The sequence below is a fragment of the Colobus angolensis genome, unplaced genomic scaffold, assembly GCF_000951035.1.
Source record: "Colobus angolensis palliatus isolate OR3802 unplaced genomic scaffold, Cang.pa_1.0 Scaffold110, whole genome shotgun sequence".
Classification (NCBI taxonomy): domain Eukaryota; kingdom Metazoa; phylum Chordata; class Mammalia; order Primates; family Cercopithecidae; genus Colobus; species Colobus angolensis.
This window is the reverse complement of record NW_012112031.1, coordinates 1,389,961-1,405,041: the sequence shown is the minus strand read 5'-3', so window position 1 is coordinate 1,405,041 and position 15,081 is coordinate 1,389,961. Positions and strand designations below refer to the sequence as shown.

General features: G+C 57.2%; 1 protein-coding gene across 1 annotated transcript in view; it reads left to right on the top strand.

Annotated features, from left to right (window-relative positions):
• The window catches only part of MYO1C (myosin IC), a 28,736-nt gene that overhangs the window by 12,129 nt on the left and 1,526 nt on the right, over nt 1-15,081 (top strand). The window contains exons 6-29 of the mRNA XM_011956253.1: nt 989-1,192; nt 1,272-1,370; nt 2,257-2,370; nt 2,461-2,532; nt 3,049-3,168; nt 3,290-3,372; nt 3,586-3,691; nt 3,805-3,885; nt 4,165-4,256; nt 7,338-7,432; nt 7,512-7,558; nt 7,679-7,759; nt 10,136-10,241; nt 10,340-10,457; nt 11,033-11,146; nt 11,222-11,298; nt 11,680-11,748; nt 11,849-11,933; nt 12,033-12,192; nt 12,769-12,852; nt 14,338-14,431; nt 14,524-14,579; nt 14,753-14,888; nt 14,967-15,037. Of these exons, the coding sequence (XP_011811643.1) occupies nt 989-1,192; nt 1,272-1,370; nt 2,257-2,370; nt 2,461-2,532; nt 3,049-3,168; nt 3,290-3,372; nt 3,586-3,691; nt 3,805-3,885; nt 4,165-4,256; nt 7,338-7,432; nt 7,512-7,558; nt 7,679-7,759; nt 10,136-10,241; nt 10,340-10,457; nt 11,033-11,146; nt 11,222-11,298; nt 11,680-11,748; nt 11,849-11,933; nt 12,033-12,192; nt 12,769-12,852; nt 14,338-14,431; nt 14,524-14,579; nt 14,753-14,888; nt 14,967-15,037 (2,364 nt within the window). The remainder of the gene's footprint in view (nt 1-988; nt 1,193-1,271; nt 1,371-2,256; nt 2,371-2,460; nt 2,533-3,048; nt 3,169-3,289; nt 3,373-3,585; nt 3,692-3,804; nt 3,886-4,164; nt 4,257-7,337; nt 7,433-7,511; nt 7,559-7,678; nt 7,760-10,135; nt 10,242-10,339; nt 10,458-11,032; nt 11,147-11,221; nt 11,299-11,679; nt 11,749-11,848; nt 11,934-12,032; nt 12,193-12,768; nt 12,853-14,337; nt 14,432-14,523; nt 14,580-14,752; nt 14,889-14,966; nt 15,038-15,081) is intronic.

Below are 15,081 nucleotides of genomic sequence, written 5' to 3'. Positions count from 1 at the left end.
GCCTCCCAAAGTGCTGGGATTACAGGTGTGAGCCACCGCGCCCGGCCTTTTTTTTAAAACTCTGAGTAGAAGAGGAGTCATTGGGCTGGGTGAGGTGGCTCACGCCTCTAATCTTAGCACTTTGGGAGGCTGGGGCAGGTAGATCACATGAGGTCAGGAGTTCAAGACCAGCCTGGCCAACATGGTGAAACCCCGTCTCTACTGAAAATACAAAAATTAGCCAGGCGTGGTGGCGGGCACCTGTTGTCCCAGCTACTCAGGAGGCTGAGGCAGGAGAAGCACTTGAACCTGGGAGTCGGAGGTTTCAGTGAGCTGAGATCTCACCACTGCACTCCAGCCTAGCCCTGGGAGGTTGAGGCTGCAGTGAAAAACTCCAGCCTGGGTGAAAGAGCAAGACCCTGTCTCCAAAAATAAAAAAAATGACTTTGGCTGCTTCACTGGGAGACTGGGAGTAGATGAATAGATGGGGAACCAGGCTAAGCAGGGAAACCGGTTAGGAGGCTGATGTCATCGTGTAGGTGACAGGTGACGGTGGCTCAGACCAGTGTGATGCAGTGATTGGATTCTGGATGTTTTAAAAGTTAAGGCAGCAGGATCGGCTGCCTGATTGGATGTAGGGTATGGAAGAAAAACAGGCTTGCAGGAGGACTGCCAGGTTCTTGGCTTGAACGAGAAGGATGTACTCACCACTGACCAAGATGGGCGGACACTAGCAGGAAGGAGCTCGTTTGAAGAGGGGGAAGGTCCAGTGTTCAGTTTCAGGCCTGTTGAATTTGCGATGCTTGTCAGGCATCCAGGTGGAACCACCAGGTGGATGGAGTTGAATCTCCCCATTTCCTAGATGAAGTAACTGAGTCCAGCGTGGGTGGCGTGCCTGAGCCCACACAGCTAGTGGCAGGGCTGGAATTGGCGCCCAAGTCTGGCTGCCCAAGCCCAGGAGTCAGGGGAGAAGACAGGCAGATGGCTCTGTTCCCACTCCCCCGACCAGGCCTATGCCTTGTCCTGCCCACAGGGTGCCCCCGTGGGTGGCCATATCCTCAGTTACCTCCTGGAAAAGTCACGAGTGGTGCACCAGAATCACGGGGAGCGGAACTTCCACGTCTTCTACCAGCTGCTGGAGGGCGGCGAGGAGGAGACTCTTCGCAGGCTGGGCTTGGAACGGAACCCCCAGAGCTACCTGTACCTGGTGAAGGTGAGTGGCTGGCAGGCAGGGCAGGTGCCACCCAGGGATCCGTTGCCAGGGCTCTAACCCTGCTGTGCCCTTCCTCCAGGGCCAGTGTGCCAAAGTCTCCTCCATCAACGACAAGAGTGACTGGAAGGTGGTCAGGAAGGCTCTGACAGTCATTGATTTCACTGAGGATGAAGTGGAGGTGAGGCCTCTTCCGGGACCCTCCCTTTCCTCCTCTCACACCCCCAAAATTACCTTCTTTTGTTGTTGTTTTTGTTTTGTTTTGTTTTGTTTTTGAGATAGAGTTTTATTCTTGTTACCCAGACTGGAGTACAGTGGTGCAATTTCGGCTCACCCCAACCTCCGCTTCCCAAGTTCAATCGATTCTCCTGACTCAGCCTCCCAAATAGCTGGGATTACAGGCATGCACCACCACGCCTGGCTAATTTTTTGTATTTTTAGTAGAGACGGGGGTTTCTCCATGTTGGTCAGGCTGGTCTCAAACTCCCAACCTCAGGTGATCCACCTGCCTCAGTCTCTTAAAGTGCTGGGATTACAGGCATGACCACCGTGCCAGGCCTGAAATGTGGATTTTTACAAGGATCAGAATTTTTTTTTTTTTTTTTTTTTTTTTTTTTTTTTTTTTGAGATGGAGTCTCGCTCTTTTGCCCAGGCGGGAGTGCAATGGTGCGATCTGACCTCACTGCAACACCTGCCTCCCAGGTTCAAGTGATTCTCGTGCCTCAACCTCCTGAGTAGGTGGGATTACAGACATCTGCCACCACACCTAGCTAATTTTTGTATCTTTAGCAAAGATGGGGCTTTGCCATGTTGGCCAGGCTGGTCTTGAACTGCTGACCTCAGATGATCTGCCTGCCTCGGCCTCCCAAAGCGCTGGGATTACAGGCGTGAGCCACTGTGCCTGGCCCACCCCCAGAATCACCTTCCACCTTTTACACCCATTCCCACTTCCAGCCCCTTCTCCTCTCAGACACTTCACCACCCACCCCTGCGTGGCCATCTGCTATGTGCCTTCTTGGGGCTCTCTGGCCCCTCTCACCCCTTCCTGCCCCCGGCCTGCTCCCCAGGACCTGCTGAGCATCGTGGCCAGCGTCTTGCATTTGGGTAACATCCACTTTGCTGCCGACGAGGAGAGCAACGCCCAGGTCACCACCGAGAACCAACTGAAGTATCTGACCAGGGTGAGCGGCGGCGGGCAGAGGGTAAGGGGAGGACAGCGGGGGCGGGGGCCGGGGGTGCGCCCTCACCACATCCTTGCCTGCCCTTGGCAGCTCCTCAGCGTGGAAGGCTCGACGCTGCGAGAAGCCCTGACACACAGGAAGATCATCGCCAAGGGGGAGGAGGTGAGGCCGTGCCCTTGCCCTCGGGTGTGGAGGGGCGGGTGTTCCAAAGCAGCCCCTACTCCCATCACTCCCCTTTGCCTGGTCCCCTCAGCAGTGCTGGAGGGATGGAAGGAAGGCTGCTCAGGGAAGCAGAGAATCGAGTCAGGCACAGTGGCTCACGCCTGTAACCCCAGCACTTGGGGAGGCCGAGGTGTGCGGGTCACCTGAGGTCAGGAGTTCGAGACTATCCTGGCCAACATGGTGAAACCCCATCTATTAAGAATACAAAGATTAGCCGGGCGTGGTGGTGGGCGCCTGTCATCCCAGCTACTCGGGCCTGTCCCTCTACCACCTTCCCTCTGGGGTGGCCACCTGTCCTCCCTGAGGTCCCACTACCGGCACCCCTCCCCACAGCGCAGGCTCGCTGGAGCTAGGAGTGCAGAGTGGTGACAGCTTCCTGGTCTGCCTGAGCCTGGGGGCAGGTGGGATGCACGGGCTCTGTGGCATTCATCCCCTTGCCTCACGCTGTGCCCACAGCTCCTGAGCCCGCTGAACCTGGAGCAGGCCGCCTACGCGCGAGACGCTCTCGCCAAGGCTGTGTACAGCCGCACTTTTACCTGGCTCGTGGGGAAGATCAACAGGTCGCTGGCCTCCAAGGTGAGGGCTCGCTCCACACTGCTCCCGAGGCAGGAGGGGGGGGGCCATCAGCGGGCGGGGGGCTGCGGCGTGGGGCTGGCACACGCAGGGGCCCACGCCTTCGGTTGAATGACTGCCCTAGGATGCGGAGAGCCCCAGCTGGCGGAGCACCACGGTTCTCGGGCTCCTGGATATTTATGGCTTCGAAGTGTTTCAGCATAACAGGTCAGTGCCACATTTCCCCTGTCTCCTCCCAGGCTCCTGTCCTGCTCCCTGTCTTCTGTCCCCCAGCCTCTCATTCCTGCCCCGTGACTCCCCAGCCGGCTGGGGACTGGCTCTGTGTCTCACCTCCTGTGCTCAGGGGCCTCGTCCAGCCTTTCCCCTCTGCTGGTCTTGTGTCCCCACGGAGCCACTGTGGGCTCTTCTCCTTCCTTACAGCTTTGAGCAGTTCTGCATCAATTACTGCAACGAGAAGCTGCAGCAGCTCTTCATTGAGCTCACGCTCAAGTCGGAGCAGGAGGAGTACGAGGCAGAGGGCATCGCGGTGTGTGCAAGCCTGAGGGCACTCCCTGGGCCATGGGGAGCCTGGGCATCGGGGCCCCTGGGAGAGGGTGCCAGGACCCCACGGTGATGCCTTCCTTCCCTTCTGCCCCTCAGTGGGAGCCCGTCCAGTATTTCAACAACAAGATCATCTGTGATCTGGTGGAGGAGAAGTTTAAGGGCATCATCTCGATTTTGGTGAGTCCTCTGTGCCTCCAAGGCCTCGTGCTGGAGGCTGGGTGGGAGGATGTCCCCCTTCTCCGTTCTCTCCAGGCTGGTCCACAGAGGGCCAGAGTTTGGGGCAAGGCTGTGAATGGCGGATGGAGGGAGCGCCGCCCCGGTCGGAAGCTCTCTATGGAGGCTCCCTGTGATCTGCCCCCTCCCCTATGTCTGTGCCTCCCAGCATGGTGACCCCAATCCTCTGTGCTCTCTGGCCCCTCCCCCATATGTCCCTCCCCCTGTGCCACACCCCCTCAGGATGAGGAGTGTCTGCGCCCCGGGGAGGCCACGGACCTGACCTTCCTAGAGAAACTGGAGGACACGGTCAAGCACCATCCACACTTCCTGACGTGAGTGGGGCTGCCGGGCTGCTGGGGGCAAGGACTCACTTGTGGCAGAGCCTGCAGAGTGCGGGAGTCCCTCCCCGATCCCAAAACACCAGCCACAAGGAGGTGACCAAGTGCTGAGTTAAGGACGCCTCACATGTGTTCAGAAACTAAGAAGCTTAGCCAGGCATGCCGACACACGCCTGGAGTCCCATCTATGCAGAAGGCTGGGGCGACAGCATCACTAGCCCTGGAGTTTTGGGGCTGCAGTGAGCTAGGATCAACCCACTGCACTCCAGCCTGGGCTACAGAGCGAGAGCCTATCTCAAAAAGTGAAAAAAACAGCTGGGCGTGGTAACTCACGCCTATAATCCCAGCACTTTGGGGAGGCCAAGGTGGGCGGATCATTTGAGGTCAAGAGTTCAAGACCAGCTTGGCCAACATGGTGAAACCCTGTCTCTACTAAAAATACAAAAGTTAGCTGGGCATGGTGGCAGGCACCTGTAATCCCAGCTACTTGGGAGGCTGAGGCAGGAGAATCGCTTGAACCCAGGAGGTGGAGGGTGCAGTGAGCTGAGATCTCACCATTACACTCCAGCCTGAGTGACAAGAGCAAGACCTCGACCCAAAAAAAAAAAGAAACATGCTAGTAGCCTGGCTTCCTCCCTGTTCTTTTTTGAGAATGAAACTTGCTAGGCCGGGCTCAGTGGCTCATGCCTGTAATTCCAGCCCTTTGGGAGGCCGAGGCAGGCGGATCATGAGGTCAGGAGATCGAGACCATCCTGGCTAACTCAGTGAAACCCCGTCTCTACTAAAAAAATACAAAAAACTAGCCGGGCGAGGTGGCGGACGCCTGTAGTCCCAGCTACTCGGGAGGCTGAGGCAGGAGAATGGTGTGAACCCGGGAGGCGGAGCTTTCAGTGAGCTGAGATCCGGCCACTGCACTCCAGCCTGGGCCAAAGTGCATGACTCTGTCTCAAAAAATAAATAAATAAAGGAAACTTGCTGAGATTTTTCCTTATTTGGAAACTGCTTTGTACTGAAGGAATCCCCTGAAGTGGGGCGAGGTAGGAACAGGAATAAGTGCCTCTGTCCAGGGCGGTCTCACGCGTGCTGTGCACATCGTGGCTTCTCCTGCAGCCACTCCTGGAGGGATTCTTGGTGTTTTCTCACTGAGACTCCAAGAGGCAGTCACTTCCCCAAAGTTACCTCTCATTTAGGTTGCCGAGCTGGGATCAGTCCCAGCGGTGTTGAATGCCAAATCCATGACTATTTTTTGCATAATAAGATATTGAAAATTTGTCTCTGGATGGGCACAGTGGCTCACGCCTGTCATCCCAACACTGTGGGAGGCCGAGGCGGGCAGATCACCTGAGGCCAGGAGTTCAAGACCAGCCTGGCCAACGTGGCGAAACCCTGTCTCTATTAAAACTACAAAAATTAGCCCAGCCTGGTAGTGGGCACCTGTAATTCCAGCTACTCGGGAGCCAGAAAAATCACTTGAACCCGGGCGGCGGAGGTTGCAGTCAGCTGAGATCACGCCACTGCACTCCAGCCTGGATGACAGAGCCAGACTCCATCTCAAAAAAAAAAAAATTGTTTCTAGGAGTCTCTCTGAATCTATTCTGGTTTAGGGGCTGCCTGATTCGTTAAATAATAAATACTAAAAAATTGTTTCTGATTATAAAAATAATATTGCTCATTAGTGCAAAGTTGGGCTGTACACAAAAGCCGCTTGTGATTCTGTTGCCCAAAGGCCACGGCTGGTAACCGTGTGAGGCATTTCCCTCCTGCCTTTTTCTATGCATTTTTTTCATAGTCAAGAACTTCTTGGCCGGGTGCAGTGGCTCACGCCTGTAATCCCAGCACTTTGAGAGGCCGAGACGGGCGGATCACGAGGTCAGGAGATCAAGACCATCCTGGCTAACCCAGTGAAACCCCGTCTCTACTAAAAAATACAAAAAACTAGCTGGGCAAGGTGGCGGGCGCCTGTAGTCCGAGCTACTCGGGAGGCTGAGGCAGGAGAATGACGTGAACCCGGGAGGCGGAGCTTGCAGTGAGCTGAGATCCGGCCATTGCACTCCAGCCTGGGCAACAGAGCAAGACTCCGTCTCAAAAAAAAAAAAAGAACTTCTTGTGTATAAGGCTCAGAGTAATGCTTATCCTGCACATTTTCCTGTATCATCAAACACAAAATTTTCCTCAAAACTCTTCCTGGAGCGGTTCTGACCCACAGATACTCCCCACTCTCGGCCACCTCTTCGGGGCCCCTGGCCAGCCACCAGGTTTCTGCTGGCATCACAAGGCTGCCACAAACATCTTGTGCCTTCAGTCTTTGTATCTCTGGTTAGCTGCTTGAAATAGTTCTTAAAAGCAGCAAGTGGGCCAAAGGGTATAAACATGCCTAAGACTTGAGTGCTCTCTTGGGGCAGCAGATTCCGTTCTGAGAAGTAGTGGGCAGCTCACCACCGCCTTCTGAGCAGAGCCCGCAGCAGCCAGAAGCAACGAGAGTTGCCCTCCCTGCAGCGTGCCCTGGCCGTCAGGCTGCCCAGGTCCCGGTCCTGGCACTATGTGGCCCTGACCAAGGCCATCTACCTCTCTGAGCCTCTGTGGTCTGCTCTGAGCAGGGAGGCCACTGGCCTGCCTGGCCTGCCTCAGTGACCCAGAGTCAAAAGAGAGTATGCCTGCTCTTTTTTTTGTTTTGTTTTGTTTTTTGAGACGGAATCTTGGTCTGTCACCCAGGCTAGAGTATAGTGGCTCAGTCTTGGCTCACTGCAACCTCCACCTCCCAGGTTCAAGTGATTCTCCTTCCTCAGCCTCCTAAGTAGCTGGGACTATAGGTGCCCACCACCATGCCTGGCTAATTTTTGTATTTTTAGTAGAGACGGAGTTTCCCCATATTGGCCAGGCTGGTCTCGAACTACTGACCTTGCGATCCACGCACCTCGGTCTCCCAAACTGCTGGGATTACAGCCGTGAGCCACCGTGCCCGGCCTGGGGTGCACCTGCTCTTTACGTGGCTGATGCCTGTTCCTGAAGCCCCTTTAGCAGGCAGAGGGCTTGGTTGAGGCCGGCCATCTGCAGCTTCCACCCCATCACCCCCAGGCACAAGCTGGCTGACCAGCGGACCCGGAAATCTCTGGGCCGAGGGGAATTCCGCCTTCTGCACTACGCTGGGGAGGTGACTTACAGCGTGACAGGTGAGGGTCCTGGGGCTGTGTCCCCACAGGGGCCTACAGGGAGGCTGCCTCTCACCTCACACCTGCTCTCCCCTCCCAGGGTTTCTGGACAAAAACAATGACCTTCTCTTCCGGAACCTTAAGGAGGTGAGGAGGACCCAGGAGGCTGGGGTGGGGGCGGTGGTAGCCCACCGCTCTGCATCTGTGTCCAGGAGCCTGTCCTGCCTGTCCCTGTGCCCCTCCCTGACCCCGGCTCTGCCCACACAGACCATGTGTAGCTCGAAGAATCCCATTATGAGCCAGTGCTTCGACCGGAGCGAGCTCAGTGACAAGAAGCGTCCAGAGACGGTGAGGAGGTGGTGGGACCGGGCGCAGGGGTGTGTGCACCCCAACATGCATGAGGGCCTGCACGAGTCTGGGAGCTGGCAGTGTGCGTGTGAACGCGTGTTGGAGCCTGTGTGCACATAGGCAGGTGTCTGTAGGGGGCTGCCTTAGGTGCCTCTTTGCCTACTTTTTTTTTTTTTTTTTGAGACAGAGCCTTGCTGGAGTGCAGTGGGGCAATCTTGGCTCACTACGGCCTCCACCTACCGGGTTCAAGCGATTCTCCTGCCTCAGCCTCCTGAGTAGCTGGCATTACAGGCGCCCGCCACCACACCCGGCTAATTTTTTGTATTTTTAGTAGAGATGGGGTTTCACCATGTTGGCCAGGCTAGTCTCAAACTCCTGACCTCAGGTGATCCACCTGCCTCGGCCTCCCAAAGTGTTAGGATTACTGGTGTAAGCCCCTGCGCTCGTCGCTGTTTGCCTACTTGTGTGTGTGGGTGTGCTGTGTCTAGAGTGGAGCCGTGTGTCTTAAGTGTGGGCTGTGTCTGTAGGGGAATCCGTGTGTACATCTGTCTCTGTGGGTGTCCCTGTGTTGACAGCTGCCTCCATGTGGCTGCTGTCATGTGTCCACCCACTCAGCAGACATTTATAGCAGATGCTGCCAAGCACTGAGGTACCAGAATGAGTGGATGTGCCTGCAGCAACGTGCACAGGGTGCTTTGCAAACTTACAAGAGGGAACAGCAAGCGGCCTGACAGGGCGGAAGGGGTGAGGGGTTGGGGAGGCTCCCTGGAGGAGGAGGCATTGGAGATGAGTTGGGAATGTCAGATGAACCTATAGTCAGGGTCCAATCCAGACAGAGTCTAAAAAGGCCAGGAGGTGAGCAGGAAAGCCATGGCATCAAGGAGAAGGACTGGGAAAGGCAGGCATGGCCAGGGTGCCAGGTGCAAGGAGAGCTCCAGCGAGCTGGGGGCAGAGGTACGGCTGTTGGGCTTGGCAAGAAGAGTGAGCCCCAGAAGGGTGAGGTCAGTGGGTCCATAGGGAGGTGGAAGCCAGATGCCTAACAGGGAGGGCATGCAGGCGTCGTGCTGCCCAGGGTCTGGCTCCCTGGGCCCCTGCCCGCTGCTGCTCTCTGCCCCACCCTCTCCCGAAGCGCCCACATCCTCCTGGCCCTAGCGTCTCCCTGCTATGGATGCCTGCACACCTTCCCGCCTAGGCCTCTCCCACAAGCCACAGACTCAGGTATCTCATCCTCTTCCCCTAGATGGCCCCAGGCACCCTAGACCCCACTGGTCTAGAACAAAGGGGCCCTTGGTCTCCCCCTCCAGGCTTTCTCCTTCTCTCCCTAACTCAGGACAGGGATCACTCACCCAGTCCCCCAGGCCGGAAACCTGGGTGTCATCCCTGGTTCTTTTTTTGTTTTGAGAGGGAGTCTCGCTCTGTCGCCCAGGCTGGAGCGCAATCTCGGCTCACTGCAAGCTCCGCTTCCCAGGCTCAAGTGGGAGGTTCACTCAATTATCTTGCCTCAGCCTCCCGACTAGCTGGGATTACAGGCACCTGCCATCATGCCCAGCTAATTTTTGTAGAGCTGGGGTTTCACCATGTTGGCCAGGCGGTCTTGAACTCTTGACCTCAGGTGATCCGCCCGCCTCGGCCTCCCAAAGTGCTGGGATTACAGGCGTGAGCCACCGCACCCGGCCCCTTAGTTCTTTTTTCTCCTTGTCTCCCTCCTCCAGCCAGTGCATCTTGCCGGAGTACTTAGCAGCCTCCCCTCAGTCTTTCCCCGTAGCCACTGCTGCAGGCATGAGCCACTGCACCCGCCCCTCCTTATCATTTAAAGCTCAGCCGAGCGTCATTTCTAGAAGACGCCTCCTGGTGCCCCCTACCCCTCAGACTGGATGAGCTGTCCCTTTGTGGGGCTGTCAGAACCCCCAGGCACACACCTGCTACTCTCGGACCGCACGGAATTGTGAGTCTTTGCTAAGGAGTGTGTTCCTCCGCCAGGCCCGAGATCCTTCCAGGTCCTGCAGAGCAGCGTACCCAGATAATAGCTGAATGTGTAGCATGGGACACGCTGTTCAGGAAGGCAGCCCTGAAGTTTTAGAATGAAAAAGAAGGGCCACTAACGGGAGGTGTAGCATTGAGGTTGCTGGGAGACCTGAGCAGGAGTTTTAGGCTGGAGTGAGGTTCGGAGACTGAGGTCCCTCGCCCAGCCAGAGGGGTAAGGGTGGAGTCTGGCCCCTTCCTCTGCGGTGAGGAATGTGCAGTGGGAGGAATAAGGACCAGGCCGAATCAGGGGCTGCTGCTTGCGTCACCAGCCGGTGGAGTGGGGTACTCGCTGCTGGGGTCAGCAGCTTTAGCCCGGCTCCGGCCAACCTTCCATGTCTCTCGGCTCGCCAGGTCGCCACCCAGTTCAAGATGAGCCTCCTGCAGCTGGTGGAGATCCTGCAGTCCAAGGAGCCCGCCTACGTCCGCTGCATCAAGCCTAATGATGCCAAACAGCCCGGTAGGCCCCTCCCACGGGGGACTTAGGGGCTGGGCCTCCCCTGCAGGTGACAGACTGTCAGCGCCAGCCCGCTGACCCTGGCTCTCCCCCTCCCCCAGGCCGCTTTGATGAGGTGCTGATCCGGCACCAGGTGAAGTACCTGGGGCTAATGGAGAACCTGCGCGTGCGCAGAGCCGGCTTTGCCTATCGCCGCAAATACGAAGCTTTCCTGCAAAGGTAGGGGCAGGTCCGGCTTGGTGCCGGGGAAGGGGAGCGGGAGGGCAGACAAGGGTTCTCGGCCCCATTTTAGAAATGTGGACGCAGAGGTCCTAGGCTGCTGGGGGTACTCGTGCTAGGAACCTTTGGTGCTGCGGACCTGACATCAAGCTGGGTGGAAAGAACAGCCGGCTCCCCTAGGCCGTGCCCTCCGGGAGCGCCCGCTCAGGGGTACAGGAGGCCTACGTCCACGTGCCGGGCATCAGAGGCAGACGGTAGCAAGCCTTGTAGGGCAGCTTCCAAGCGGCTCAGAAAGGGTGGAGCGGCTTTGTGGTTCTTCTGAGTTGGGGGTCTGGGGGGGTCAAACGGTGTGAATTTCATCTCTGCCACTTTCTAGTTACTCGGCCTTAGGTAGATGAGAACGGTTTCCTTATCTTTAAAATGGGAGCAGTGACCGAGTGAGCCTCCTGCGAGCTGTGAACGAGTCAATGGGAGCACCCAGCGGGTGCCCAGAGAAAGCTGATTCGGGTCCCCAGAGCAGGCTGCTAACTGGGGTGGGTGGGGACCGCCTGCATTCCTGCCCCTCCTATCCCCAGGTACAAGTCACTGTGCCCAGAGACGTGGCCCACGTGGGCGGGACGGCCGCAGGATGGGGTGGCTGTGCTGGTCCGACACCTGGGCTACAAGCCAGAAGAGTACAAGATGGGCAGGTGAGTAGTGCCCATGCCAGGCGCCTGCGGGGAATAGGGGTGGCAACCCCAGGCTGATCACTGCTGCTTTCCCAGGACCAAGATCTTCATCCGCTTCCCCAAGACCCTGTTTGCCACAGAGGATGCCCTGGAGGTCCGGCGGCAGAGCCTAGGTGAGAGAGAAGCCCACCTTTCCTGCCGCACAGGGGTCTGTTCCGGGAAGCAGGGAAGTCACTTCCTTGGGCTCCTTCTCCAGGGAGTCCACCCCTCCCTACCAGCTCCAGCCCCACACCCAGCTCCAGGGAGTCCTTCTCCAGGGAGTCCACTAGTCGACTTGGAAACCCCTCCCCACCAGCTCCAGCCTCACGCCCGCCATCGCACCCACTGCCCCCCCTTCTCCAGGCAGTCCCCACGTTCATTCTTCTTCACAACTCTCCTGCTCGCTGGCTCCTTCAGCCACTCTCCCATTCATGCCACTCATGGAGCGCAGACAGCACCAGGCTCCCAGCTGGCTCCCCGCGCTCTGGCCAATTGCCTTTCTTTCCCAACTGCAGCCACAAAGATCCAAGCTGCCTGGAGGGGCTTTCACTGGCGGCAGAAATTCCTCCGGGTGAAGCGATCAGGTTCGTGGGCCCATGGGTTTTCAGAAGGGGCGGGGTCTGGGGCCGGGGGGGCCACCATGGTAAGAAGATAGAGGTCAGCCATCTGTGGTCTCCACGACAGCCATCTGCATCCAGTCGTGGTGGCGTGGAACGCTGGGCCGGAGGAAGGCAACCAAGAGGAAGTGGGCAGCGCAGACCATCCGGCGGTGAGCACCAGGGTGCCTTGTGGGGGCTGCAGAGCAGGGCGTGTGGGGGGTTCACCACCAGCCTCCTCACCCCCAACCCTGTCTGGCCCCCGACCCCAGGCTCATCCGAGGCTTCATCCTGCGCCATGCCCCCCGTTGCCCCGAGAACGCCTTCTTCCTGGACCATGTGCGCACCTCTTTTTTACTAAACCTGCGGCGGCAGCTGCCCCGGAATGTCCTGGACACCTCCTGGCCCACGCCCCCACCTGCCCTGCGTGAGGTCTGTGGGCACCCCCTGCCAAGTTAGGGACCATCAAAGTATACAGCAGAAGGGTCTGATTTCTTGGGGCCAAAGGATCGGTCAGGGAGGGGCTCACGGAGGGCCCGGACCAGAGCTGGGCAGTGAAAAGTAAGGTTTCTCTCTTTTTTTTTTTTGAGATGGAGTCTCACACTGTCGCCCAGGGAGTGGTGTGATCTTGGCTCACTGCAACCTCTTGCCTCCTGGGTTCAAGCGATTCTCCTGCCTCAGCCACCCGAGTAGCTGGGATTACAGGCACCTGTCACTACGCCCAGCTAATTTATTTATTTTTAGTAGAGCCATGGTTTCGCCATGTTGGCCTGGCTGGTCTTGAACTCCTGACCTCGGGTGATCCACCCACCTCGGCCTTCCGAAGTGCTGGGATTACAGGCGTGAGCCACCAAGCCCTACTGAGTAAGGTCTCTTGACTCAGGAGTGGAAGCGTCGTCCAGATGGAGGGGGCTTTGCTTATCCAAAGGCTAGGGTAACATGTTCGATGTCTTCAGAGGGAAGGGCCCAGGAGATGTCCAGGAGCTCTGACCTCACTCTTCCCCTCAGGCCTCAGAGCTTCTGCGGGAGCTGTGCATAAAGAACATGGTGTGGAAATACTGCCGGAGTATCAGCCCTGAGTGGAAGCAGCAGGTATGGAGAGTGGGGCTGGGTGAGGATGAGGAAGTGGAGTCAGGGAACCGCAGGCATTCCTCAGAGGGTGTTGGCCTGGTGGGGCATTTACCCTGGTCTACCGTATTTACCCCGCCTACCGTATTTACCCCGGTCTATTCTATTTACCCCAGTCTACCGTATTTACCCCTGTCTACTCTACCCCGTCTATCGTATTTATCCTGGTCTACCGTATTTACCCTGCCTTCCGTATTTATCTCGGCTTTTCGTATCTACCCTGCCTACCGTGTTATCTCGGTCTACCGTATTTACCGCGTCTGTCGTATGTACCCTTATCTACCGTATATATCCTAATCTACCGTATTTATTCTGCTTACCGTATTTATCTCAGTCTACCGTATTTACTCCTTTTATAGTATTAGCGCCGTCTGCCGTATTTATCCTGCCTACCGTATTTATCTGTCTGCCGTACTTACCCCTGTCGGCCGTATTTACCGCTGTCTGCCGTATTTACCTCGTCTGCCGTATTTACTCCTGTCTGCCGTACTTACCCCTGTCTGTCGTATTTACCCGTCTGTCGTATTTACCCCTGTCTGTCGTGTTTACCCCGTCTGCCGCCTTTACCCTGTCTGCCGTACTTACCGTCTGCTGTACTTATCCCTGTCTGCCGTATTTACCTGTCTGCCGTACTTACCCCGTCTGTCGTACTTACCCCGTCTGCCGTATTTACCCCTGTCTGCCGTATTTACCCCGTCTGCCGTACTTACCCCTGTCTGCCGTACTTACCCCTGTCTGCCGTATTTACCCCTGTCTGCCGTATTTACCCCTGTCTGCCGTATTTATCCCTGTTTGCTGTATTTACCTCTGTCTACTGTATTTACCTTGGTCTACCATATTTACCCCAGTCTACCGGCAACCTCAGCTGGGTCTTGTGTAGGAGTGGACGCTGGAGTACATTTGGGGTGGCCAATAGGGTTCACCTCGTGGGCCAGCTGCCCTTGATTGGTAGAGACTGCTCAGAACCCTGTGTTGAAAAGTTTGCGTCTTCACGTGGATCGATTGGTGGTGTCTGCCCTGATTACAGGCGTGGGTTGGTGTGCCGTGTTTTTGCCAACTCAGTACTGGATGATTCTAAAGCACCCACCCGGCATAGATAACCTTCAGTAACCTTGAGTATTAGTGATCTGCTACTTAGAAGACCCCAAGCTGGAGCCGAGTCTCAGGGCCACCAGGGCCTGATGGGGTGGGGAAGCATTACCAAGGCCAGTTTCAAAACCCGGCCGTGCCTTCATGACACCGCTGGGGAGTGTTTGGTGGCGGCAGAGGGTCAGGAAGTGGGGGGTTGATGGGAGTGTGGGAGGGCAGGGCTCAACCTCCTGGTGCAGAGCCAGAGAGGGGCCAGCAAGCAGGTGAGGGAGGCTGTCTCAGGTCCTGAGGCTGGCTCTGCCCCCCAAGATGGTACCCCCCCCCACCATGACACTCTCCTCACCCCACTTGTCTCCTTAGCTGCAGCAGAAAGCAGTGGCTAGTGAGATCTTCAAGGGCAAGAAGGATAATTACCCTCAGAGTGTGCCCAGACTCTTCATCAGCACTCGGCTTGGTGAGCCCTTGACTTTCCAGCGCTCAGAACTTTCGTCATCGTCCTGGCCCCCTGTTGCCTCCTCTGATCCCTCCCCGCCATCTGGGTTGCAGGTGCAGACGAGATCAGCTCCCGAGTGCTGCAGACCCTGGGCTCTGAGCCCATTCAGGTAAGACCCTGCCCTCAAGCCTGAGTCCATCGGAGCCCATTCGGGTAAGAGCCTGCCTGCAGCCCTGAGTCCAGCAGTGCGGTTCTGCTGCCAGGAGCCAGAGGCAGGTCAGGGTACAGGCGGAGCCTTGGGAGCTTCTCCCCAAGCCCCTGCAGCCCGGCCTCTGTCCCCAGTACGCTGTGCCTGTCGTGAAATATGACCGCAAGGGCTACAAGCCTCGTTCCCGGCAGCTGCTGCTGACGCCCAACGCTGTGGTCATTGTGGAGGACGCCAAAGTCAAGCAGAGGATTGATTACGCCAACCTGACCGGTCAGCCGGGGTCCAGGGCTGCAGGGGGAGGCCCCCTGCTTTGACACTTGACCTCTGACATTTGCCCTCTCCCTTCAGGAATCTCTGTCAGCAGCCTGAGCGACAGTCTGTTTGTGCTTCATGTACAGCGTGAGGACAATAAGCAAAAGGTGCCCTTTCATGGATGGGGAGAGGTGGATGGGGAGGTGGGGGG